We start from the raw sequence: 27,849 nt of genomic DNA, 5'->3' as shown, positions 1-27,849 counted from the left end.
TTATTATAGAAAGACAAAGTGGAGCAATCCCTTCCTCCTTCCTCGTTGTAAGGGCACAGCATCAGCACTACCCTCCTCCCTCCTGTGTCTTTCAGGTGCCGTGACATGCATATGGATGAACGAACAGTGCAGTAGTATCATCACAGGAGGGGAAGACAGACAGATTATGTTTTGGAAATTGCAGTATTAAGTGCCTTTTCCTCTCTATGAAGTTCAATTCTGTTTAATGTATTTTTGAACCAAACTTTTAACTGGTGAATGTGCAATGACAGTACTTAGAAGTTTTACCACAGGAAGAATTTGTGGTTTCAACTTCCTAAATCATGGTGACTTCACTCAAAGCCATTTATTGTCATCCATTAAGGCAGATAAAACATGGAACTGTTAGGGAAAAGAACATTCTAAGGCAGGTCACGTGATGGTGGTTAGAAGACTGTCCTGGGTGGGAGAAGACACATCGGGCAGCACTGGCCAACTCATTTCACCAAGACGAGGACCAGGACCTCTAATCAAGTTGCCCCAGTAGTCACAAGGTTCTTCGATGTGTTTTCATGGACTGGCTCCTTTCTGCAGTGCTGTGTGCCCAGATTCTAAGAATCTGGGGGAGGAATAGCAGTTCTTATAATAATAAGTCTATTACTGTGTATAGTAACGGTTTATATTTCATTACGCTACTAAATGTTCATCTTTTCTACATTAAAAATATTTTTCTGTAATGAAAGCACTTTCCCTTTTCTTATTTAATAATTTCCTTTAAGAACCACAAGAATTAATCCTTCTACAAAAACCGTATTTAATGATACAAATGTAATTTCATTTCCTTTGGACCTATGTTCGCAACCAAGGTGGATAATCAAGTTGGGAAGTGTACATTTGCAACAAGGTAAGCTATACAGCAATAGCAACGATTTTCTTTTTAGCTTCAGTCTCTGAACAGCAACCATGTGATTGCTGATTTTCTGTGCAGTTGAAAGCACTGTTGTAGTGTAAAGAGAATTCCCAAAGCAGACCAAAGTAGTAAAATCTTCAAAGTGAGCTTTAAGTGGCACTGAGTTCATACGGCCGGTCTCTCGTTTAACTAGAGATGCAGCAGCCTCACCAGGACCCTTCAGACATCAAGTGTACAGGATGAAGAAAGAGGCCACCAGCCTGGCCATCTAGGGCTCCCAGCAAGTGTATTTGGAAGCACAGACTTAGCTCTAGGACTGTTCTTAGAAACCCTGGATGTCAGCCTCACAGTGAAAGGACTGATGAAATAACAGACAGACAAAAACTTAACATTTTTATACATTTAATAGGATATCAGAAAAAAGAACAGGATAGGCATAAACCAAAGAGAAAAAAAAATCTGATTAAAGTGTCATTGCCATTTGTTGTTGTTGTTGTTGTTTACAGGACGGAGTCAGGAAATGGAACTAAAATGACATTAGGGAAACATTCCAAAATCACCCCAACATAGTTAAGTTACATAATGTTAGGATTCAAATGACAAATTAACTATTCACCACTTAATCTACAAGTGAAAAGGAGGTTCCAAAGTTTGTTCTATTGAGTATAACAACTTTTACATGAAATATATAGCAATTTGTTTTCAGAAAGCGATACGGCAACTTTTAGGCATTTCCTTTATGCAGTGACTAGAAAATCTTGATACAACTAGGCAGCTCTGCTTTACCAGTAAGCTGCTCAGGGCTAGCACAGTCTGGCTTAATAGAGAGCTAACATCTCAGGTTTCAGAAGGCAGCAATAATTCTATTTTGGCTTGTATTCTATCTAAATGCTTACTGCAGTTAAGGCGACAGTTGAAGCATATTAAGTGAAGGTAGTTAAAATTTAGTAGTGACAATCATGAGTCTCTTGCAACCTAACACACTCTATAATGCTTTGTGGAATGAAACCAGTGTTGATTAACTGAATTTTACACACTCACACAGAGAAAACTTTAAAAAAAATGACCATCAAAGGCAATCATCCTAAAGGAACTATGCTGATGTACTGAAGTCCAGCTATGCCACAGAGCTGAAGCACATGACCTGCGCTGTGCTTTGTCTAGGAGAAAGCAACCAGTTCTCAGTCACAGCTAAGCCTACATCGACATCCTAATCACAATGGCTTATAAAATCATTAGGTCCCCAGTGAAGAACTGAGTCTAGGAAAGTCGGTAAGTCTTCTGAAAGTTTTCACATCTGTAAACCAGGATAAGGCTATACCAATCTTAAAATCTGAAGAAGACATCACATAAGAGTGAGGTTCCCAGCCATGGTGGAAGATAGAAAGGTCTCCATGCAGCATATTCTCCCTGGCTCCAGGAAAGCTTCATGTGCGAAATAGAGAAGTTGCCGAAGAAGAAAACTCGAAACATTCAGCTGTGATGCATTGTACAAGGTTGTTAAACCTCAGGAATGGTGTGATCCATCAGGCTTTTCATAATGCTTGGTGCCATCCTACAAGTTTTCAAACAATGCATGTTAGCACCCCAATTCCAGGTTAGCACCCATGGTCATTGATGAATTTGAGGGAGAAGGAAAGGTCTTTAAATGAGCTCAGATGTAAGGAACTGAAAACTAGTTGTCAGAAACTGTCCCTGTTTGTATTAGGGATAGACATGCTAGAGAAGGTGCAAATGCTGCCAGCTGAACATGAAATAGCAAGGCTGTGATGAGTCAGAAGGGGGGGGACCTACCAACAGTTTAAAAAGACTACAGAACAACCAAGTCTTCACAACATTTTCCCCCCTCCGAGGGTAGCTAAGCTGCGTTCCACCCAAACGCCAAAACTTTCATTACAAAGGTTATATTTATGTATATTCCAAATCTCATTTTCATGTGCTGTATCAGGATTCTGAAAGAAGGGTTTCCAAGATAGCAAGGTAACAATTATGAAAGGAGACAGAAGTTGAAAAGCTCTGGATAGAATCACCCTTGCTGGCCCTTGTCAGCTCTCATGGACTTTACACTCCTTAGTTCCTGAGGACAGAGAGCAAGTGTCATGCATCTCTCTACTTCCTGAGACACTGGAAACAACAGTAACAGCTACTCATGATATCTCACAGGCGAGAAGTCCCCACCATGAAGCATCATGAGCAGATTTCTCTAAGAACTGCAGGCCAAGAGTAGTGTTTACATTTCTGTCAGGTGATGGTGAGCATATCCACTTACCGTTTAATAATGTGTTCAAAGATGAAAGCGGGCATGATTGTGATGGTAACTATAGTCCCAGCTGTTGACAGTATATCTGCAATCTGAGCGTCCTAATGAAACATAATAGAATTTCATTTCACTGAGGCTTTATTAATAAACATAAAACTGTTATTATTAGGTAAGAAACACTATATTTTGCTGTTGTCTTGCTAGTATCTCTGGAGGCCCAATTGGATTGGGCCGGGAAATTTTCATAACAAATTTGAACATAACGAAGTGGAAGGTACTGAACAAAGTCCTTATTTGAGAGTAGATTGCCCCATATACAGTTAACAGTATTGTAGAATTCATTAATTAAAGTCTTAATTGAAATCTATAAAAACAAAGTATTAACATATACCAAGATTTATTCCTTTTCTATATTTCTAAACTGAAGTTGGACATTCATCCATTCAGAATGTCTAAAATTTTCCCTAAGTCTCCACAGAAGTCTAGCTGAAGGGAGGCCAGGAATCACAGTTTAGCTGTATTGGTACAGGAAAGATAACATGCCCCAGAGTTATTTCTGTGATAGCCTGAGACCATAGCTAGCTCGAGCCAGAGCCCAGCTCCTACACTTATCTACCACCAAATTTCAGTGTTTGGGGGTCATCACAAAAGCCACACCACCTAAATGATGTTTCCTAAAATAAAATGGCACCAAAACCAGGGTCAAGTGAGTTCCTTACCTTCAAGCCAATGACATTCTGTCCATTGATCTCACAGATGTGATGATCAGTGAGAAGGCCGTTTCTGGCAGCAGAACTATCTTTCACTATGGATGTGATTTTTCCACTTTTAAAGATAAAACCAACATGCCCACTGCTGTCCTTATGCATAGTAACTGTCCGTTCAAAGGGCCTGTAAGCATAAAGGTTGAGTTAAGACTGCAACTTTAATTTCATATGGAATAGACATGACACACCACAAACTCTGCCACATGGAATACTTAGTTAATATTTCGTGCTAAATGTTGCAAATGATTTATTACGGCTCTACACTGTACATGTGGATACCTGCCTTTTTTAGTCTCATGATTTGACTGACTCACTATAAAGACATCCTTCTGTGAAGTATGGGAAAACAAAACAGTGCTTCATGGAGTTGCCAATACACATTTCCTTTAAGTTCACCATCCTTTGCATTACCCATGAGATGGTTTTGAACTGAATCGCTGAATACTTTCAGCACTTCTGGGAGCCAGCTGCTCTGAGGGCATTTAAATGTTAAACCTTGACTTATTTTTCACATCACAATTTAAACATTTTTATAGATTTTCTTTTGTTTATTATGTGTGCACACACACATCGCCTAAGCTGCAGGCATCAGTTCTCTCCACAAGAGCCCTGGGAAACAGCCCTGGTTGTCAGGCCTGGTTGTGGCCTCACCCACTGAACCATCCTACTGACTCCACTGGTTTATGAGACATTGTTTCATCATGTGTACATTGATCTTCTCAAGTGCTGCGATTATAGGCAAAACTTTGCTCTAATTTGAACAAACCACCAGAGAAGCGATGAGGGAGGATCCTCAAGCCTGACTGGAAAGTAAGGTATATGCTACAGTTTAAAAGACTTTGAGGCCACCTGGTTTGTTTGCATCATGAAAGTCTGCAGCTGTATTTTCCTGTTGGTCCAACTCTTTTTTTAAAAAATACATAACAAAAATATTTCCTTTCAAATAACTTTTAAAATTATTTAAGAATAAACTAGCCAAAGAAGTGAAAGACCAAGCTATAATAGTGAAAGAAAGACCTCTCCCAACATAAACTTTAAGATACTGAAAATCACAAGTGATGGAAAGTCCATGAAAGTGAACTGGGAGAATCAATATTGTGAAAATAGCTATACTACACCAAAATTAATTTATAGATCTAATGCAATAGCTATCAAAATTCTGATATCAGACTTCACATGCTTAGAAAAAACAAACCAAGAATTCATATGGGACCTTACAAGACCAGAAACAGTAAAGCAATGCTAAGGAGTAAGAACACTGCTACTCAACAGCAGATCATTCCACAGCTATAACCATGAAGAAAGCCTGGTGCTGGCATAAAAACAAACAGAAGACCAATGGAATAGAACAGAGGGCCCATAAATAAGATGGTAAAGCTATACCCATGTTATTTTTGGCAATGGAGGCAAAAACATAAAATGAGAAGAAAGCCTACTCAATAAATAATGCTGGCAAAACTAGATTTCTACCTGTAGATGAGCGAAATTAGACTCACTTTGTGAAAAAAAAATAAAAATGAGCAAGAATTCTAAATGTAAAAACCTAAAATGCTCCAACTTCTAGAAGAAAATGCAGGGCTACCCTTCAAGATATTGGGGTCAGCAACACCTCTTTGAATACAGCACCAACAGTAAAGGAACTAACCCCACAAATCAACAGATGGGGTTACGTGAAAAGTGTTTCTGTACACCAGAGGCAACGATCAGCAGCACGCACAGCCCAGAGCATGGAGATCTTCACCAGCTACACGTCAGACAAGCAGCTATTATCCAGAGTTTACAGAGAATTGTAGAAATTAAACACTAAGGAAATAAGACCACCAATCAACATATGGGCAAATGACCTTAATAAACATTTTCTTTTTCAAAATAATTTAAAATGTCCAATAACTATTTTAAAAGTTTCACCTAGGTAGTGGTGGTGCATGCCTTTAATCCCAGCACTCAGCAGATAAGTGTCAGGCTGATCTCTCTGAATTCAAAGCCAGTCTGGTCTACAGAGAGAGTTCCAGGACAGTCAGTCAGGGCTACACTGAGAAACACTGTCTTTAACCCCTACCCCCCAAAAGTTCAATATTATTAGCCATCAAGGAAATGCAAATTAAAACTACTTTGAGATAGCACACTACTCCTCAGAGTGGTTATTATTTAAAAAAAAAAAAAATGCGGTTGCAAATCAATAGCTATTGTGGAAATAAGTTTAGAAGTTTATCAAAAAAAAAAAAAAAAAATCAAGAGCTCACTGCTTCACTCCTGGGCATACACTTCACCCAGAGAACAGAGAACTCCACACCCTACTCCAGATACTTGCGACTGCTTTATTCACTTTAGCAACAAATTGAAATTAACCTAGATGTCCGTCAACAGAAGAATGGACAATGTTAATTTGATATATATGTGTGTATATATGTTTGTGTGTGTGTATATATATATTATTCATATCTTAAGAAAAACGAATTTAGAAAATCTGCAACAAAAAACCTTAGAATATATAGTATTATTCAAAGTCACAAAATCTTAAAAAATAAGCATTTTCTTCATATTCAGATCCTAGCCAATAGTGTATCTATATAAACAAAGGTACAGGTGATATCATGTAGAAAGAACAAGGAAAGGTAAATACCAGGGCAAGAGAAAAGGACTGAATGCAGGTAGTGAATGTGAGTTATAAAAAATATAAACTAATTTCTTTTTCTAGGTCTAACTCTCATGAATTTGCTCACAGTGATAGGTAACTGTCAACAAATACATTTTTACATTGAAAATATAAAATCCAGTGTAAAGCTCCTTCTCTAGTAACTACTAGAATAACTAATAGTTACTCTAACTGTATAGTCTAGGATTTATAGTCATTGAGTTTGGTTAATTTCATCATGTGATGTCTTTTTATTTGCAATGTTACCGTTTGTTGTTGCTGTTTTAAAAAATTACTTATGTGGGTCTGTGCATGTGAGCGCAGGTGCCTATAAAGGTGTTGGAGCCCCTGGAACAGGATTATAGGCAGTTTGACCTGCCCTACTTGGTTGTGAAAACCAAACCTGGGTCCTCAGGAAGAACATGTGTACTCTTAACCATAGACACCTTGCCAGACCTGGTCCAACGTTACGATATTCTGCTTACACATTAAAAAAATCTTTATAGATGTTTCCATTTTCAATTTTTTATTATATCTAGGAATTTAATAAACATTTTTGGATCAATGTCATTTTTATTTTAAGAAATCCTACCTCCCCAGGTTTACTCTTTTAAATTTATCGATTCCTATGTACATTTGGTGTTTGGCACACATATATATCTCCATGAAGGAGTCAGACCCACTGAAATTTGAGTTACAGACCAGACAGTTGTGAGCTGCCACGTGGGTGCTGAGAATTGAACCAGGTACTCTGAAGAGCAGCCGATGCTCTTAACCTCGGGGACATCTCTCCAGTCCACCCACCTCCGCCCCGCCCCAGGTTTACTCTGAATACTTGTGGGAAATAAAGAGACACATCATTTGTGTGCAAAGTATCAAGTTAAAAATAGACTGCCCACCATGCAGAATGATTCATCCTTTTACTTAATTGCACAACCACTCCAGAGACCAGAGTTAGTTTCAAAACTGAGTTCTTAGGAACTCTGTGACCATTTGTCTTCATGACAAAAGGCCCTGACACTGGATGCTTAAGCAGTGGGCTGCAGAGCGAGCCCACACCTGCCTTACTACATCTCTAGCACATACAGCCTTTCCAGAGAGACATACATGAAAACCCTTACTTAGAGGACAGAATCCTATAAAGTGGTAAAGTGTATTTGCAAAACTAGAATTCTATGAAAAGAAACCAAATGTGAAAAAAGTCTCCAGCAACAGAAAGACCAGGAGAGGACAGGAGCTCCACAAGGAAACCAAAAGAGCCAAAAACCTGGGCTCAGGGGTCCCTGCTAAGAATGATCGATCAACCAAGGACCATGCATGGAGAGGACCTAGACCCCATGCTCAGATGTAGCTCAGATGGGCAGCTCAGTCTCCATGTGGGTTCCTTAGTAAGAGGAGCAGAGGCTGTCTCTGTCATGAATTTAGTTGCCTGCTCTTTGACATCCTCCCCCTGGCGAGGTGGCCTTGCTAGACCAAAGAGAAAGAGGATCCAGACAGTCTGGTGAGACCTGACAGGCTAGGGTCTGATAGTAGGGGAGGAGCTCCTCTATCAGTGGACTAGGGGAGGGGCATTAGGAGCAAAGGGGAGGAGATGGGACTGGGAAGAGATAAGGAAGGGGGCTACAGCTAAGATACAAAGTGAATAAATTGTAATAAATAATAATTTAAAAAATCTCCAGCACACACTGCAACACTCTAACAAATTAACATTTTCTTAAAAAAAATTTGAAAACTATATTTACACATTCCTGAAAGACCATGAAAACAGTAGCATAGGCTTGAATTTCAACCTCAGTGTTGCATATCAGCTCACCTGTCACGAATGGTCATGGTAATCTTCTCTCCAAAGGCCTGCTTGAGCACTTTGTGAGCTTTATCAGAGCTCCAGCCTGCACAGTTTTCACCATTGATCTGGAGTACCTGGTCCCCAAATCTCAGACCAACCAAGGAGGCTGGGGAATTAGCCTGGACTAGCTGAACAAATATACCCTAGATAAGAAAAAAATAATTTACCATTTATCACTGCTATACCTAAAAACAAAAACAAAAACAAAAAAACCAAAGAACAAAAAAGGTTGATCCTTCCTTAGGTATTGTATGGTATGTCGAGTTACTCCTTATAAAGAAACAAAGCAAGCAATAACCAAACAAATAAATAAATGAGATCTCAGTCGGAGCCTGCCTGACCAACCTCGATCATACCACCCTCCTTAGAATCAAGTGACAGGGACAAGGCAACTTTACCAAATGCAAACCTCTGCACTGAAGTACTGACCACACCAAGCACAGCACGTGTGCTGAGTTATTTCACTGCTTTACAAAAAATAGTTTGGGACCTGGGTAGATGGTTCAAGCAGTGAAGAGCCCTTGCTACAGAGGACTCAGGTTCAGTTCTCGGCACCGAAATGGTAGCTCAAAACCATGTATAGCTCCAGTCCCTGGGGATTGGGCATCACTTTCTAACTTCTGAGGATACCAGCCATGTATGTGGTGCACATGCATATATGGAGGCCAACACTCAATACATAAATTTACATAAATTTTAAAAACAAGTGACAGTTTGGGGTAATCCTTGTTTTTTTTAGTTCAAAGGTCACTTTATTCATCTCTTAAAATAATAAACAGGTTAAAGAGGCTAAAATGCATGTTAAATTCATTATATTCATCCATACATTCATTTCATAAATGCAATATGAAATTCAGAAAGTACCTCTAACCAATAACTCACACGATATTCATGCTTATGCAAATTCAATCAGATGCTGGACCAAACAGACAAACACTGAAGAGGGCTAAGGGACATGCAGAGAGGTTACACCTTTCCTACAGAACGTGGTCGGTCAGACAGGATTTCTGCCTTGAAGGGGTATGAACAGGCAGCACCCCATGGTCTTTGACCAAGCAGACAAACTAAAATTGTGCCAAAGGACCCCAAAGCACCTTCGCTCCAGTGTACTGCACTCAAGCGTCAGTGAGGTCAGGACTTTGAATAAGCACAATGACGTGTCTTGATCGTGTGTTGACAGCCACACACAATCATGCCCTCAGCCTTCTGAGTGGAAAAGCAGTGTTGGTATTTCCTGCCGACATCAGCCTCATTCAGTTCAACAGTGTGTCACTTATTTTCTATTTGGAAAGTTGGACTCACTGAATTAAGGAGCCTTAAGACTGAAACAGAATCCGGTAAGATAATGCAAAGAAGAAAGATGAGGAGAAGGAGGAAGAGAAGAAAAGAGGAAAAGAAAAGAAAGGAAAAGAAAATCATAAATTGAGGTAAAGACCCCCATGTCCGTAACCCTTTAAAACGTATTTGAGAAACCTGGTTTCGTATCTTTAGTGGAGAAGGGAATTCACTGCCTGAATTACAAAGAACTTGTTCACAAATGTACTAATAAGTTCAAATTTTAGGAACAGAAATAACTTGCAAAACCATCTCAAAATAATTATATCTTAGTTTTAAAATGCACTTCCAATTCTCACTGGTTAATTTTTCTTTAACTTTCACATATGCTGCCCTATTTCAAGCCCAGAATTTTACCACACAAACTATAATGTATGGTCATATAAACCCAGGGACATCACTCATTTCAGTAAAGAATATCAAAAGAAAAGCTCATGATCTGTTTGCAAGTTCTAGCATAGCTTCTTCAAAACAGGGTGGTCCAAGTGAAAAATTTAGATTCATAATTTCCCATTGTAGATGTGCTAGCCAAACTACTTTCATTTCTAATGATTTGACATTAATATTCTGTGACCTATTTAGATAAATTAAAAAATATACTTACATTATCTATTGACTTAAGTCTGAGCCCAATTTTTCCATCTTGATCCTTACACAAAATGACTTCACGAATCCCTTGCTTAATTTCTGCTCTCCGGATTCCAGCATCATTACCTGTCACAGGTGCTACCATATAGTTCACACTGGATGGTCTTGCTACCAACTGCTGGAAAACAATACATAATCTGTCAGTATTTGGAGACACTTTTCTTGAAAGTAATATACAGGAGGAAGAGAAGAAAGTAACTAACTGGAACACACAGTTACAGTTCTTACAAATATCACTCCATAAATAAGTGTCCTCAGGTGAAGGATGATTTCTACAATAATGACTGGTTTTACTTCCTCGTGCCCGTTAGCTTACTCTCACATTAACGTTGGGTGGATTAGATTTAGTGACCTGTTCCAGGCTTGTTACTTTAAGTCAACCGGCACTCCTGTGTATGACTCATCACCTGCCGCCAAATTGCCTCAACCAGAAACCACGTAAGTGAAAACAATCTCAAAAGGCTGCATTGCCCAATGAGGTCATACGACCTCAGATTGTGTACATTATATGAAGTTGGTGCAGTACTGAAAACAATGCATGGATCACTTCTCAGAAGGCATCTCTGTTACCGACTATACTGGGCTTTGCCTTCATTTCAAACATATTTTCCCAGAACTTAAGACATCACACTGGACTTTTACAACATGCATTTTCCACAGACTTTCTGTGGTATAATAATAAAATTACCAATTTAAAAATAATTTAAATATGATCTAGGTCTTAAGTCAGGAATTAAATAAAGAGACAACATAACAATATTTGCATTAAACTACTTGAGAAAGTCTCCTTGCATGTACTATGGGATCAGGAAAACTGAAGCACCAAGAGCAGGGCAATGGAACTGAGGATGATCTTATACCAGCTCCAAATGCAATCAAAAGCCTTAACTGTGAAAATCACAATAAATTAAGGGGCAAGTATTCAAATGTATAAGGAACTCAAAACTCAACAGCAAAAAAGCAAATAATTTAAAAAATGGGCAAAATGCCTACATAAGTTTATCCAAAGATGACAAATGGCTATGTAAGAGGTATGTGAAAGGGATCATTTATCATTAGAAGATACAAATCAAAGCCAGAAAAATGACACCACCTCATTTGTTCATATTTCTTATCTATCAAAAAGAAAGAAGTGCTGGTAAACTCTTGTGTACTGTTACATACTGAATGCTCTTAGAATAACTATTATGAAACTAGTATGGAGGAGCCTCATAAAATGAAAAACACATCTGCCATATGATCAATTCTCTCCCTTCTGGGCATATATCAAAAGGAAGATAAAAATCACAGTAACCCAATGATACCTGCATTCTCATGTTCACTGCAGCACTATTAATAGTGGTCAAAGCTTAGAAACTAGTGTCTGTCAACATACGAATGAGTAAAGATGTTGTCTGTAAATACACAATGGCATAGTACTCAAGCAAAAAACTTAGCAAATTATAACAAGAGGAATATTAAAATTGTGAGCACAATAATATGGCAGATATATACTTCAGATGACTATCAGCAATGAAATGCTGCTTGAAATAAGAATTGCTGTGCGATATGTAAGAAGTAAATGTACTAGTCTATGTTGAAAGTAGAAAACTCAATTGAGTTATAAAGCTAGAAAGGATGAAACTAACTTGGAAACATGGTGGAGGCCCAATCACAATGTCTTAAGAAAGGACGAAATGCAGAAGACAAGGGAGCCAAAGACTAATAAATTCAACAATGGATGATAATGTTCAAAAACACATCTAGAAGGAAATCTAAAATCTAAGCTGAGGTCAACACTGAAGTTACCAATGTGTGAGTTCATTACCAGTTAAGAGTTTACACCTATGTATAAAGTGCATTTTATAGGATCCAAACTTATCCTGTACATACCCCTTGGGTTGGTGCTCCAGAGACTATGGGCATATTTGCACATATTTCTTCTTCATTTAACGTCAGTCCCATGTATTGAGAGAGCTCTGGATACAGTTTAGGGTAGAGATCTAATGTAAACAACAAATGAAGAAAAAGGCATTGGTAGACTATTCAAAACAGTAACTTACGATGGACTTACTGTGTTTTATATAAAATAAAATAACATAACACAAACATTTAAGATACAAAGATTTAGATGCATTTAAAGGCATGAAATGGAAAGATACATACCCATCTCTGCTACAATTAGAATGAAAACTATCCATAAAATTTTAATGCAAAAGTCCTAAAATATAAATCCATCTCAAACAGTCTGAGCTTTCTAACCCGGTCACCCTTTTCTGGCCATGAGGCAGTGGTTTCAGGATCCACCACAGACCACAATCTGCAGGTGTTCAAGTCCCTCATTTAAAACAGTCATGATGGCACATGGTTATAAGCCCCACAAAGCGAAACAAGACCTCCACAAATCTGAGATCAACCAGGGATAGGTAGGATTTTAAACATCTAAAAAATTAAGAAGACACAAAATAAGATCGTCAGCCATCAACAGACCCGTGCAAATCCTCCTGTCTACTTTTGACCCCTGCGGGACACTCCTTATACACAATGCCACCCAACGCTGATAGCTATTGCATTTCCCTAAGGAAAGTAAGACAAAATTGTATGTGTTCTCAGCAAAAATATAAAATTTAGAGCATGAAATTAAAAGATACAGAGGGGTGACTACTCAAAAGTAAAAATAATTTTCCAAATAAATGATCTTGCCCTTTCTGTTGCTTAACATAATCCCAATGCATTACAATTATAGGATTATGGCAAGATTTCTTCAGGTCCAAACACCCAAAATGTATCCTATCACAACTGCTTCACTCACCCATAAACAGCTATGGGATATGAAGGTTCTTCTCCGCTAACAGAAGCTTGTAAAGTTACTGTTTCCTACCACTTTAACAATGACAGTCATACTTCCTTCTTTGAAATAAATAAAGATGTTTTAAAAATCTCTACATGATAATAAAGGGAAAAAATAAATTATACCAATATTTAAAAAAAAGAATGACAGCTATATTCCAATAAAATCAGACAATTTTTTTATAGATTTATTTACTTGTTTTATGTATATGAGTGCTCTATTACAGGCCCTCTTCTGGCACGCAGATAGAGCACTTTACAGATGGTTGTGAGCCACCATGTGGCTGCTGGAAATGGAACCCCAGACCTCTGGGAGAACAGTCAGTGCTCTAAACTGCCAAGCCATACATATATCTAGCCCCAAACCAGAACTTTTAAACATTAACAACAGTTAACCTTTAAGCTAACAGTAAAGCTACTTCCACAATTTTTTCCTATTTTGATTTCAGAGTAGATTCATTCCAAAGAATACTGTTAGATAGCAACAGAAAGTGAAAGGTCACAAAAGCTTAAGAGTTTACCCTTTACTTTCTATCTTAATGTCTTACACACAGTGTGGCTCTGTCCTGAATCCCTCACTCAGTAGGAAAGGGGACAGATTATGGTTCATGGAGTCTGAAGAGCAACTCTTAGATTAGAGGAAAGTCCCAAAAAGGAGAGAGCCGGAAACTTCCCAAGCTCTGTGGCAAAGGTAAGAAAGAAGAAATTCAGAATGTCTAAGAGCAGCGGTAGTCAGAAAAACTGTAGCTCCCATGAAAGAGTGTTTTTCCCATTAATAAACAGACTATGTTAAGGATTAGGACTCAAACTAAGAATTTTCTTATGCCCTGGAACATTTCTTCATACTCACAGATCACATTCTCTTGATTAAGTACAAGTTAGTTCTTTAATGAACCATTTTCTTTATTGCAACTAGATCACTGATCATGATTTCATATAACACGTCAACACAAAATCCTAGATTCTGAATTTTGGGGAGAGGGTGGAGGCTCCATATGTATTTCTGTCCAAAGAAAACGAGAGCAAAGTATAAACCTACTTCCATCTGGAGGGGGAGCAGCAGAAACATCCATCAAAAGCGCTTGGTTGGCAGGGTTGGCAGAAAAGGCATTTTGAGCCTGGAAAAGAAAACAAAATTTAGCAAGTAACAAAAATGCATACATATCTTTCTTATATTATTTATATATCAAATCTAGTACTTTCCAAAATAAACTATCAACTCAAAGTTTTACTCAGTTTCACTTTACGCACGTTAGCAATCATTTTCCCCTAAAGGAAATCTGCAAACTAAAATTTTTAGGTGTACCTTAAAAACTGAGTGACACCACTTTACACGTCTTAGAGTCAATGCTCAGCAGTGCTCCTGCAAATAAATCAACTGCATGTTCTTTCTTTCTTTTTTTTTTTTTTTTTGGTATTTGAGACAGAGCTTAATGTAGTCCAGGCTATATTACCATCAGGTCGTTCGTGATTCTCCTGCCTCCATCTCCCAGTGCTAGCATTAGAGGCATGTGCCCTTCTGCTCGACTTACTGCTGGGGATGGACTCAATCAGGGCTTCATGCGTACCAGACGAAGACAGGTTGTCTGGGTTTGGAACTAAGATTAGTTCTACGATTTGATTATGTGGTGCTGAAAGCTACAGCCTAATAGCTACTATAAAATAATTCACAAATATGAACTTCCAGTTTACTGAAATGGGCCAGAAGACAAGAAGGAATGTTACACTCTTCTGTAACTTCCTGCCAGGGCATCTCAAGACCAAAACCACACGTACCACCCTCCCTAGGAAAAACCATTAGCAAGAGTGGCTGGAGGAGGAATGTTTTAAAATCTAATAGGAACAGAAGAGCCATACCCCACTTCCTACCCTTCCCTATTCCATCTCCTAGCAGCTAGGTCTGTGCCCTGAACATCAAAGGTCCTCCATGGGGAATCTGCTTCCCTTAAAGAGGTCAGCTGACATAAGCTGAAGCCTTTTTCCTTTACAAGAAAACATCTGCCAACATCAACTGCTTTCTATTTCCAATGTGACATCTCTCTACTAAAGGCCAACTGTGGTTAATTTAGTTCCATTCCATACTCAACTAGTAAGAAAAACATGGACAAAGATCATTCGTTCCAGTTTGTGTGTAAATTCTCAATGCACTGATGTAGTATCATTTTTAGGCTGAATATTTCTGATAAAAACCTTATGAAAAAGTGCTCGTTCACATAAACTTTGTGAAAATTATCACGAGGAGACACTGAACACTAAAGAAATGGCAGACATTTAAAGCTTAGAAGAATCCTTCCCCAGCAGCTCACCTGCACATTTCAGATGCTGAAAGATAGATTTTGATATCCTCCCTGGACTGATGCCGGAAAACAATTTCCTCATCCAGGGTTAGTACGTTGGTACCCTAGCCATTCCTGAGTTGCTATCTCTGCCCTGTTCATTTTCCTTTCACCCTGGATTAAGGTAGTGAAGATGTGCAGTTCTGAGGTTCTATGTAGTTCAAGAAGCATCTCCTGCTATGTGCCACAGTGAAGAGACACGTGCATAATCACGAGGAACTAAGAAGTGTTTAGCTTTTCTTGGGAAATTAAGAACATGAATCATAGCTAAAAAATATTCACAGTTCTGGAGACTGAGTGGAAAGCAAACTCAAAACAGATGGGTTTATTATATACGACAAGTGTCAGCGTTTAAAAAGAGAACTAAATATTTCCACACAGCAAGAATTAATCCCAACTCCACAATGTTCCGTGAAGCACAGCCCCGGTCTTCAGAGTTACTACTTACAGGAAGTAGTTACCACCTATGGCAAGTAAAGAGCCTCATAGCACTGGCGTTCCTCCGAAGAACTCACCACACTCCCCTTGAGCTTTTCTTCCTACTCTAAAAGCAGCACCGATCTCACTGTTTCTACTTACCCTCAGAGAGGAGGCATGTTTGTTGTAAAACACGCCAACTTTATACAAAACTCGGACTACTTGAAGAGTTGAAGTGCATACTGAACACTCCAACTCATGTACTAAGAAAATTAAGCTATCTTTGATGACTGTAAAACAGATTTTAAAGAAATATGATCTGTGGCTGGAGAGATGAGTTAGTGATATAAGCACCAGCTGTTCTTCCAGAGGACCCAGGTTCAATTCCCAGCATCCATGTGGCAGCTCACAACTGTCTTTAACTAATTCTGGGGCCTCCTCACATACATATACATACATGCAGGCAAAACACCAATACACTAAATTAAAAGTAAAAATAGATCAGAAAGAAAGAGAGAAGGAAGGAAGGGAGGGAGGGAGGAAGAAAGGAAGGAAGGGCGGACAGACAAGACAAGACAAGACAAGACATACTATTTGGCAGTAAGGTGGCTCAAGGGTTAGGATGACGAGAGTACAGTACTCCTGAAGTAGACCCAGTACAAGAGTCTGGCAGCTCCTGCTCCAGGGAGACCCCTTCTGGTCTCACAGGAGTCTGCATTCACATTTCTGTGATATGTACAACACACACACACACACACACACACACACACACACACACACACACTAGCTCTTTTGTTTATCTAAAAAAGAAATACTATGCCAGAACTAATAAATATAGAGAAATAAAAAAAAGAATTTCTAGTCTTTCTATAACATTTTAGTCTACAAAAGACCTAAAAGGACTTTGGAATACAGCAACAAATGCATGCTTCCTGTTTTATTTTGCAAATTAAAAGTTATGAATTATTTTTTAAAATTAAAAGCAAACATACCTGAATTACTTTGTCTACCTTCAAGTCTTCAAGAGATGGATAAAGAGACATTTTTGCAGGTGTTTTCTAAATTAAAAAAAAGTACATTTTCAAATGTCATGGAATTGTATCGTACAGTATGCAGAGCCAACAATATGCACATAAACGCACACAGCTGTTTAATACAGTAGACACGCAAGTTCAAAACCCAAAACCACGCAGCCATTTAAGGCATATCACAGTTAACAGACATGAACAGTCACTACCAGACTGTCTCTCTGTTCCCATAGCTACCAAATTACAATAAAGGGAAGCTCCCTTCATTTCACCAGTTGTAAAATGAAGGAAGAGCAGCATGTGGCTTACGTTTAGCTGGCACAGTGCCCCTCCCCTAAAAACCCAGGGTCAGGAAATGACCTTTCACAAGACACATTACCTTCGAACAAGGGCCAAGAACAAATAATATGCAGTGTCAACACGTAAAACAGCAGTGGGAAAATACTCATGCATATGGAAAAACTAACATAGGCCACCTGTTTTTTATCTGGAGAAAATATATGCAGGAAGGAAATTATTTCCTTTCCTTTTTAACATTTCTATAATGGTTAATTTTTTAAAGCTACCTTAAATTGCTTTTTACAACAATGTAAAATAAAATTCTCTGAAATACAACATAAACATTTAAATTTTGTTTAGCTATTATTTTGTTTACCTGGACTTCCCCACTAGCCAAATAAAAGAGAATGTATCCTAATTGCTAAAGGGTCAACAAATTACTGAGCCAGCTCCATTAACCTCCTACTTCCAAATCGATTTCTTGTTTCACACTCTCCAAAAACAGAGGTGAACCTTTTAAACGCTGCTCTGCTACAAGGCGATGATGCTGGGGACTCAGCAAGGGCAGGCCGCCCCTCAGCCATGCTGGAGCTAGTACCATCTCCAACCAGGCTCTCGCAGAACTCGTTTCTCTAGCATTTTGCATCACAGGGAAAAGACTCAAGCTAGTACTTAGCCCAGCTAGCTACACTGAGCAGAAAAGCAGCAGAAAGGCATCAAGCTCTCTCAGATGGAGCAGGTCACCCTTTCATATGGATCTGCTCAGAGTAAAAACTCACTGTAAATTCTACCATGTCCACGAAGGAGCACCTCGAAAGGCCTGGAACAAAACTATCAACAGGCAATCTCTTCTTGTTGTGCACTCTGTCAATCCCAACAGTGGCTACTTATTAAAACAAAAGCCCCTCAAACACATATGAGAAGCCCCCTTTTGAGTTATTTGCCAGGGCTCTCTAAGAGACTTGCAAAACAAACAACCTACTGCTACTGCCCTAGAGATGGAAGGTATTGTTGAAGACACCATGCATTACAGAAACAAGGTCCAGAGGAGACTACTGAGTTGAAACTTCCCAGAATGCCTCCTTCCCAAAGGACCTGCCTCCACGGTACCAGAAGGCATCATGCAAGCTTCCAAAGGAGGAAGGCCACCAACAGCCCTACCCAGCTATGGTGCCTATGAACCACATGAACCACTATGGCCTAACACTAAGGGTGCAGTAGTGGCACACATACCTTGATGGTAACCAACTGTTCTCTAATTGGGACTTTAAAACCTGCTCAACAAGAGGGAAACCATACCCAGTACTAGAAGCCTAACCAATTAATTACTCAGCACTAGTGAAGTCATGGATACTAGAGAACCTACAACCACTACTTTACCAAACCAAGATAATTCTTAACTACATTTTAAATATGTCCTTAGTAATGTAGTTTTCAACCCTCGTCAAGAAAACTTCTCTTTGCAACAGATAGAGACCAATACAGAAAACCATAACCAATCAAAATGTGGTGTTGTGAGATCCAGACCCAATGGATACATCTGCAAGACACTCCTGCAAAGGCTTAGGGAGCACTTCAGAACATGGAGTAGAAAGGCTGTAAGAGCCAGAAATCAGGGTGATTCCTCTAAGACTTTGTATTTTCATAATGACAAAAGCTACACTCATCAAGTCTTACCAACACGACTGCCTAGACATGAGCTGTATAAGGACGATAACATACTTGCCAACGAGGACAGGAAAAGATGAGGCCTCAACCCTACACAGAGAAATACAGGCATATTAAAAAATGCTGGGAGTGGGAGAAAGTCTTCCCCAGGGAAGAGCAAACTAAATGGCTATTCAATACCAACGGTCAGCTCTCAGAGCATACATACAAGTAACATACAGACTGAGTAGGTTATATTTAGAAATATATACATAAACACATGTACATATACACACAATAACAATGAAAAAAAGAGGCATGATTTTGAAAAACAGCATGGAGGGTATACTGGAGGCCTTGGAGGGAGGAAGGGAAAGGGAGAAATGTTGTAATTACATTATAATCTCAAAAATAAAAAGTAAAATAAGCCAGGCATGGTAGCACATGCCTTTGATCCCAGCACCTGGGAGGCAGACACAGTTGGATCTGAGTTTGAGGCCAGCCTGGCCTTCAGAGCAAGTTTCACGACAGCCAAGGCTACATGGGGGTGGAAAGAGGAGAGCAAACTAAAACTAAAACTCTACCCTTACTAGATAGATTCTCCACAGGACCCTTTCCTGCTCATCAGCAAATCACCATTTATTCAACTGCACTAGAGGTACTAATTCTGTACATTAAACTTCATTAAAATGATGAGAATTTCTGTCTTGGCTAGACAATAATTGACATTTCACTACTAGTCACATACAGCAAAACAATCTTTTTAAAGAATTCACTTTTAGTATCGACCTGAGCAGTACAATCATCCCACTTCTAATACTGGAATGCTATTATGCTCTCAAATGACACTTCAGGCCTCCTCCACTCCATCTACTCCACTCCAGCTTCAACAACTGCACAAACACGTTTTGCCTCTGGATTTATCTACCGTGGGTATTAACTAGGATTATAGCATATATAGCCTTTGTCTGATTTCTTTCATACCATATGCTATTTTAAAGGCTCATCCGTGTTGTGGCATCTACTAGTATTTTTATCCTTTTAAGGCTGAATACATCACATTGACTAACCCACTTTAGGGTTAGTCATTCTCATCTGTACCTTGGGCCGTAAGGAATAATATTCTTGATCAATGCTAACAGTCTTCTGCATTATTGGTAAATAATATATACACTTTAGAAGTTTCTACATAAAGAGATGCCTTTTATTCTTTTGATATACAGCTAAGAATATCAACATGGTAACTCTACATTTAACTTTTTCGTAAACTATCAAACTGTTTCTAAAAGGATTACAGTATTTTTATACTCTCAGAATTCTAATTTCTCCATTTCCTCACTGCTACAGTCTGTGTGGTGCTGATAACAACCATGCTTTCATGTGCTCTGGCCACTTACAGACCTTATTACATCTACATCTTCTGTCTATAAACAAATGCCTACTCAAATGCATCGCCTGTTTATTTCACTGGATTTTTAAAACATGGTAACAGTTTTACTTAAATTCTAGGTATTCAGTTCTGAATCCACTCAGATTTCAATCTCAATGCAACTGGCCTGTAACATTCCCAGCCTGTGTGTTGCGAGTCCACCACAGGTCACATGACCCTTTCACAGGGGTCACATATTAATTATCCTGCATATGAGATATTTACATTACGATTTATAAAACAAAAATGCCTCTAACCTGTAAGCCCCACTTGCCCAGGGACAAATAACTTCCTGGAATGCTCAGGGCTGCTGTTCATAACAAGGCGCCTGGTTTCACTTTTGTAAACAGGTTGGTGGCCCCAACTGCACAGGATGTACCTGATCACATACAGGCAGCAAGTGATAAGGATGTATGCCTGCCCCCATTAGATGAAGGCGGGAAGCATGGAGTCTTATGAGTTCTGCCTTTATAAGCACCTAACTAACATAACTCATAGCCATTCTATGGGAGCCTCTGGTATAGACCTGGCCAGTGTCCTTCGTCCTGGACAGGATTGAATAAAGCATGCTTCAATTTGACTTCAAGAACTGTGGTAGTGGTCTTTCTCTCCCCCAGTGGGATTAATAAGCTATAGTCTATAGCAGCTTTATGGCCTATAAATCAAGTGCTTCAGTAATTTGACAGAACTAGTGAAAGCTGAACAAAACACTTCTTAGCCTTCCCAGTTTATTATAAAGCATACAAATGGGGGAGGGGTCAGGACAGGAATGACTAGCTCATCTTCTCATACAGCTATTAGAAAGACTCTCCCAACCCTGTGCTCCTCACTACAAAGAAATGCCCTCTGCATTCTGAGAGGATGCTGTCTTGTTTTAAGCCAATCACTGACTGCAGTTTTGTTTTGTTTTGTTTTTTCCATCTAAAAAATTAACTGAGTAGTTTTCTTCTTGGTGAACAAAAAGTATACTCAACCTTTGCTTACACTATTCCTCCTTCAAGCCTCTGCACTTTGATCTACTTCTTAGCTTGAGCTAAGAGTTACCCCTTCTTTCTGGTCCCTTCCCTCTAAGAATCAGCTGACTTTTCTAACTAGGATTGGAGTTTGCCACTCTGCCTCCTGCTGGTTCTCCTCAGTGTTCTCACCTGGTTTCTTCTTGGTATAAAAGCCACACAGTCTTTTTTGACCTACGCCAAATGAGATGTGGTCTTAGCTAGGGTCTCACTGTTGTGAAGAGACACCAGAACCACAGCAACTCTTATAAATGCATTTTTTGGTTTTGTTATTCTTTTGTTTGTCTATTTTTGTTTTTTTGAGACAGGTGTTCTGTGTAGCCTTGGCTGTCCTGTAGCTCGCTCTGTAGAACAGGCTGTGAACTCAGAGATCCACCTAAAGGGAGATTTAACTGGGGCTGGTTTTCAGTTTCAAAAGTTTAGTTCATTATCATCACGGTGGGGGCATGACAGCATGCAGACAGACATGGTGCAGGAGATGGAGCTGAGAGTCCTACATCTGGATCTGAGAGCAGCAAGAGACTGTATACCATACCTGGTGTAGCCTGAGCGCAGGAGACCTCAAAGCCCCCTTACAGTGAAGCACTTCCTCGAACAAGGCCACACCTCCTAATCATGGTCCTCCCTATGGGGTAAGCGGTCAAACACTTGAGTCTATGGGGGCCACACCTATTCAAACCACCACAAATGTTCACCGATCTTATACACATGGTACCTTCTGCTCTTAATAATTTTCCTTTAAAATAAGTCACTTCTAACCTGAATCAACTCAACAGTCTAGAAGCCAGCACAGGACAGCTACTGCAGCCCCTTTCCTCAGCAATCCTAGCCTTCCCATCCACCAACAGGCCCTCCCCAAGCAGCCCCAGGTTCCCAGCTCTACATAAAACTCCCCCCACAGCTGACAAGAGCAAGAAAGGAAACAGGCACAAGAGCCTCCTCAGAGAGAACTGGGCCTTCAGTGACCTCTTTTGCAGGATCGAAAATGGCTCCAGCCTCTCTGCATCCCCTACTTTTTAGCTTTATGTAAGAATCTGTGCTCCAAAAGTCCAACAAAATCACACAGGCTCAGTATTTGTCACTGTAGGGGGATGAAATCACAGGAATTTATCTTTTGTACTGGAAGAACAAATGGATCCCTTTCAAGTAGAGGCAGGTCACTTAATTGCTATTTCCACAGCAAAGTCAACCGTTAAACACCCTCTGTGACCTCTACTGCATCCCATGTACTGAGATGAATCTAGCGTTCAGATTACAGGATACACAACAGTTACCTGAGCCACAAACTGTTGCTTGGCTTTTCTCCATCCCTAGTCACAGGGGCAGAGGGAAAGCCTCTGCACTAAGTCTCTGATCTGATTCCAAGTATCAAAGTATTCAGCTCTTTCTACAGAACCATGAAACTACCCTTGACTGGACCTTTACAATGACCAATGGAATTTATGAGAATTTTGAAAATGTTATGCTAGTAAAGAGTTCTCATTTTAATCCTTTCCAATTCCTATTAAGCCATCATGTGCAGACTAAACCACATAATTCTGCTTGCAGGCCTTCCGTTGAGGAGTGATGGCATGATACAATACCCAAAGCTCCCGAATCAAACCAGCAACGTGAGAAGTCCTTGCCACATGTAGAGTCTGATTGCAACCTTCCAGATCACAGAGCTCTGCACTGGTCTTACTCTGTGTAGAGAATCTACCAACAGTCAGCCCTGCAGTCAGGTCTGCCCCGAACCCACACGAGTGGAAACCATAACACTGTCATGTCGTTTTGAAAAAGCCCTGAACCCAATGCACCCACGAGCTTTAGAAAAGTAACTCCCTCTGGGGGCGGGGCGCACACCTGTAATCCCAGCACTCTGAGAGGCAGACACAGGCAAATCTCTGTGAGTTCGAGGACAGCCTGGTCTACAAAGCAAGTCCTGGACATCCAAGGCTACTCAGAGAAATCCTGTCTCCAAAAACCAAAACACACACAAAAAAGGAGGAGAAGAAAAGAAGTAACTCCCAATGGAGTTTCTGTTAAGATTTTTTTCTAATGATTTGAGTAATACCAGAATCTCCTCAAAGCAAAAAGACAACAAGAACTACAAAAATGTTATCTGCAGATCTGTGGCCTTCTAGAAAGAATAAACAGTTTACTTTGGATAAACAGTGATGGTTTATTTCACTGCTGTGCTGTAGTTCTGAATAATCCTATTATTTCTGTGAACAGTTTAGGCTTTTGTTTTTGTTTTGTTTTTTGTTTTTTTTTTTTTTAATTTTAAACATAGATTGGAAAAAATCAGTGTCTGATTAAGTAACTTCTAGATTGGTAAGAATTTTCTATCTGTCCCTCCACACCCTCAGAGCACTTTAAGTTACTTCCCTGGGCCTTTGACCCACAACTCAAATAAGGGAAGTGAAACTGTGGAAAAACCAGAGTTTTGTATTCTTGTTGTTGCTGCTGTCACTGGTGAGCATAAGAAGAAATCTAGAATTTTGCTCTTTCAGCCACAGTTGCAGAGAAAAAAACTAAAGGAGAAAGGTGATGCATGTAAGACCAGCTGGTGAATTCTAGGTTTAAAGTGAAGGACTTTATCATATACACGGTGAGGTTTTAGATGACATCCTTCTAACCAAAAGTCTTCAAATCTAAGAACCAGTGAATAAACAACGTATCTCTATTTAGTAGGAAAAACAAAATTCTTCAGTCAGTAGGGAGAACGTGGTCCTGCAGCATTTTTTTTTAAGAAGTCCCGACCACTCTCTAAGAGGACAGAACAGTTTTTCACAACTTTTCTTTGTATTCCATTTTTACTGTGCATCATTTGTAGCGGCCAACTGCAGACAATTATGTAGGAAAGATAGCCAGAAAGAACTAGTAATGTAGGCATTTAAAAAAAAAATCAACTGCACTCATTCTATTTAATGTTTATAAAATAAACAAAAATCTCTTTAAACAAGGAACAAAAATGAATACTCCCTTACCATAACCCTAAGCCACTCAAGTTATCAAAGATACTACATTTGACCATAGAAATAAAAAATTAACAAACAGAACTGACAGAAACCACTGAGAGTTGAGATCTGGAATCAGTATTTTGATGACCCTAGGGTACAAAAAAAAAAAATAAAAGCAATGATGTACTGGAACAAAGATATAGTGAAAATCTTCACAATGGCTAAAAACTAGGGCCAGAGTCTAGCTGATGAGCAATTAGCTGAAGTCAAATAACGCGGCCCATTTCAGCTGTACATAGTCAAACCCAGATACTCTGGAATGGTTTAGTTTTCCTGTATTGAAATCATTCTTAAAAAAATGTAAAGTTCCACTGTGGAACTTTTCACTTTGGACAACTGTACATAAATAATCTAAAAGCAAAATAAGAAAAAGTGCTATGTTGAACTCAAATAATAAAATAACAAAGACCTTGGTTTCCAGTCTCCTGAGGGACAAAAGGCATTCCACATAGTTCATGTATGTGTCAAAGAATATACCTGATTCAGTTCTAACAGACATTCCACGACCACTTGGAACACACACATACACTCACACAGCATCAGAGAATACGCCTTGGTCAGGTCCTAAATCGTTTTCCAGAAGACTATTTGGCTTTGGCTAATCTTCAGATCAAGACCTGAGGCATTAGAAAAAATTGTTCCCTAGACTGATACAGAATCCATGGGAAGACTCGAGAACTGTTCTTTTAAAGCCAAAAAAAAGAAAAGAAAAAGAAAAAAATAGCTGGAAGCAGTGGCAACACCTATAATTCAGCACTTGAGGCAGAGGCAAGCAGATCTCGGGGAGTTGGAAGCCAGCCTGAGTTTAAAAATAGAGTCCAGGACAGCCAAGGCTACACTATGCAAACCTTGTCTTGAAAAACCAAGTGAGGGGGAGAAAGAGGGAGAGGGAGGGAGGGAGGGAGAGAGAGAGAGAGAGGGAGAGGGGGAGGGGGAGAGAGGGGGGAGGGAGAGAGAGAGAGAGAGAGAGAGAGATAAAGAGCGTGCAAAAGAGTGCTGCTCTTTAACAAATACCCAGGGGATTCTGATGGTCAGCCATTGAGAACTGCGGCCTTACGTATCATACATCATAAATAAAAAATGTTATAGGGTCTGTCGAAAGGAAGCTAAAATGAGTCACCCTTCGGCACGGCTATATGAAGAGCTGTGGTGGTGTGACAGAATTCTTGAAACGGGCACAGGCCTTCAGCTTTGAAACATAAAGTTCTTCTGCTTCTCCATTAGGAGAAGCAGGAGGTGCAGGAGGAGCCAGGCCCTGTATGCTAGTAGGGAGAGTAAGAAGGTAATGAAAGTTAACAGCACTGTCTTGGGGCACCAGGGCCTGGTTTGCTGAATTCTGGACGAGCAGCTCCAAGGAGCATGTGCTGCTTATCCTGGGCTCTTTTTCCCCAGGGAACTGCAGGAGTCTGTGGCCTGGGATGAAGAAAGCACAGTTCGAGGGTCTGACCTAACAGTAGGAAGTGTACTCCAAGTACAGTGCTCTACTCCTCACCGTTCAAGAGTAGCAAAAATGTGGGCTGGAGAGACAGCTTGGCAGTTAAGAGCACCTACAATGGCTGTACAGAATCCAAGTTCAGTTCTGGGTTCAGTTCCCAGCGCCAAGTTGGCAAAAGCTGTACTCCAACTGCAGGGGGATCTGCCGCCTCTGGCCTCTGTCGTCCCTCCGCCACCCAGCCCCTAAACTTAAAAAAGACTAGCAAAATGAATAAAAGCCGACAATACACTTGCTCAAATATCTGCTACAGTTACTTATCGAGGACACAGCAAGACCACCTCATGCCTTCAGCTGACATGCAGCTGCCAAGGGCAACAATATTTATTCACTGTGACCTTGACTGAAAACAACCAAACTTAGCAATATATATATATATATACACATACATACACACACACACACACACACACACACCGAAAGAGCTCCAAAATACAACTGAAAAGAACCATATAGTAGAAAAACGCCACTGAGTGTTAAACTGAAGGAAACGCATTTACACATCTGCCCACAGATATCATTCCTGAGGGAGAACCTAAGACCCTTAAAACAACGGGCTTGACAGGAAAGATGGCTGGCTGGTGGACACAGCCAAAGCCTCTATCAAGTACAAGGGAGATATGCTGAACACTTTTTAAGTGCTTACATTTTGAACCATGTGTTTACTTACAGGCTTAAGAACTAAAATTCTCAGATACTGTTGCAACATTTGGCAATTAATAAATACCAAAGAACTACCACTAAATGTGTAAGTACTTTAAAGTGGACGGGTGTCTTTGACAGTCTCTTGATGTTTGCTACCTAAGAGAAAGACCCCATATCCGGCAAAAGCGGGGGTGGGAGAGGGATTGGTGTATCCCACTCATTTTAAGGGACTGCTTAATTTAAAAAGGGCATTTGTTAATCCGACTCTTCTTGTTCAAGATTTTCAAATCCTCTTTAATGGTTCCAGCACACAGCTAGAATCTGCTTCCAAAGTTAAGTAACTTCAACCATAATGGAGTGATTGTTTATCGAACCTTTTAGTCATCCCACTTCCGTATTTCCTGGCATCTGGTCAGTCATACTTCTGTACCACGTAAGACCCAGGAGTTCAAGGAACTAAGTTGCTAACAGGATGGAAAGGCACATTTTTCAGTGCGTCCTCAGCCTTAAATCAGGGGAATGCGCGCACAAATCTGTTTCACACACCACCTTTACGTTTAAGAAGCCGAGACAATCTAGTTCATCTGTTTTATTGAAAACAGCCGGCAGCTAATTTTCAACGCAAGTTTCGTTTTTTTAAACGCTGGTTCTCGGCACAACGCGCGCATGTTGAGAATTTCAAAGTCCACACTTTCTAAGTAATTTACCTGATCGGGGAAAAAAAAATCGAAAACGAAAACCGCTGTGAGTCTGAAGACAGGACGGACACAACAGACGATCCCACACACTCCCCGGCTCCCTGCACTTCTCAGGCTGGAAACTTTGCACGTCCATCCGCTCCCCCTCCGCCCTCCATCAGAAGGAAATCCTCCAGGGCGAGCTGAGTCACCAGACCTCCGGGGACAGTTCCCGGCGCAGGCAGCCCGCGGCCCGGCCCCGCTCCTCCCCGCCCCCTCCGGGAGCTCCGGGAGCCGCTAACCGCTGCCGCCTCCGGGCCGCGCCCGCGCCGCCGAGGACGCGCCCGAGGACGGCCCAGGGCGGCTGGGGGCCCGGCCAGGCGCCGCGGGCGGCCCGAGCCGAGCGCCCCACCGGCTCCCGGGGGCTCCCGGGGGCTCCCGGGGCCCGCGACCCCGCTCACCTGCTCCGACGACCGCGCCGCTCCCGCCGTCCGCTCCGGCACCCGATCAGCCAAACGCACGGCCCGCCCCGCCGCGCGTCATCGCCGCCTCCGCCTTCCGCCGCGCAGGCGCACGCGCAGGCGCCGTCCCCATGACAACGCGGCTGCGGGCCGCCCTCGCCGAGCCGGCCCCGGACCCCGCTTCTTCCGCGCTGGCGGGGGAGCCCCCGCCGCC

The 27,849-nt window shown here is 40.6% G+C and overlaps 2 protein-coding genes across 8 annotated transcripts in view; one reads left to right on the top strand and one right to left on the bottom strand.

The window, feature by feature from the left end:
* The window catches only part of Nsmaf (neutral sphingomyelinase activation associated factor), a 62,319-nt gene extending 60,807 nt beyond the window's left edge, over nucleotides 1-1,512 (top strand). For both annotated transcript variants that reach the window (XM_021663933.2, XM_060385952.1), the window contains exon 31: nucleotides 96-1,512. In XM_021663933.2, coding sequence (XP_021519608.1) covers nucleotides 96-190 — 95 coding nt within the window. In that variant the 3' untranslated portion in view covers nucleotides 191-1,512. The remainder of the gene's footprint in view (nucleotides 1-95) is intronic.
* Sdcbp (syndecan binding protein) lies at nucleotides 1,275-27,713 on the bottom strand. Of its 6 annotated transcripts, none has more exons than XM_021663935.2 (9): nucleotides 27,636-27,713; nucleotides 16,955-17,020; nucleotides 14,249-14,327; nucleotides 12,253-12,362; nucleotides 10,337-10,498; nucleotides 8,365-8,540; nucleotides 3,869-4,040; nucleotides 3,159-3,250; nucleotides 1,275-2,444 (listed from the first exon to the last, which is right to left on the bottom strand). In XM_021663935.2, the coding sequence occupies exons 2-9, from the start codon at nucleotides 17,003-17,005 to the stop codon at nucleotides 2,390-2,392; spliced, it is 897 nt and encodes a 298-aa protein (XP_021519610.1). In that variant the 5' UTR covers nucleotides 17,006-17,020; nucleotides 27,636-27,713; the 3' UTR covers nucleotides 1,275-2,389. The 6 variants fall into 6 exon arrangements, with proteins under 6 accessions (XP_021519610.1, XP_021519611.1, XP_021519613.1 ...); XM_021663936.2 differs by having other exon boundaries at nucleotides 10,337-10,495; XM_021663938.2 differs by lacking the exon at nucleotides 27,636-27,713 and adding an exon at nucleotides 27,205-27,279 and having other exon boundaries at nucleotides 10,337-10,495.
* Nucleotides 27,714-27,849: the final 136 nt, after the last annotated feature.

This window comes from Meriones unguiculatus, chromosome 6, assembly GCF_030254825.1.
Source record: "Meriones unguiculatus strain TT.TT164.6M chromosome 6, Bangor_MerUng_6.1, whole genome shotgun sequence".
Classification (NCBI taxonomy): Eukaryota; Metazoa; Chordata; class Mammalia; order Rodentia; family Muridae; genus Meriones; species Meriones unguiculatus.
Note: the sequence above shows the minus strand (reverse complement) of the source record. Positions and strands in the feature narration are given on the sequence as shown.

Coding starts and splice junctions, on each gene's coding strand:
- Sdcbp (XM_021663935.2), bottom strand. CDS start 17,005: ATGTCTCTTTATCCATCTCTTGAAGACTTGAAGGTAGACAAAGTAATT. Junction 12,363..14,248: donor TGCTCCCCCTCCAGATGGAA/GTAGGTTTATAC, acceptor TGTTTACATTAG/ATCTCTACCCTAAACTGTAT. Junction 3,251..3,868: donor AGAATGTCATTGGCTTGAAG/GTAAGGAACTCA, acceptor ATGTTTCATTAG/GACGCTCAGATTGCAGATAT.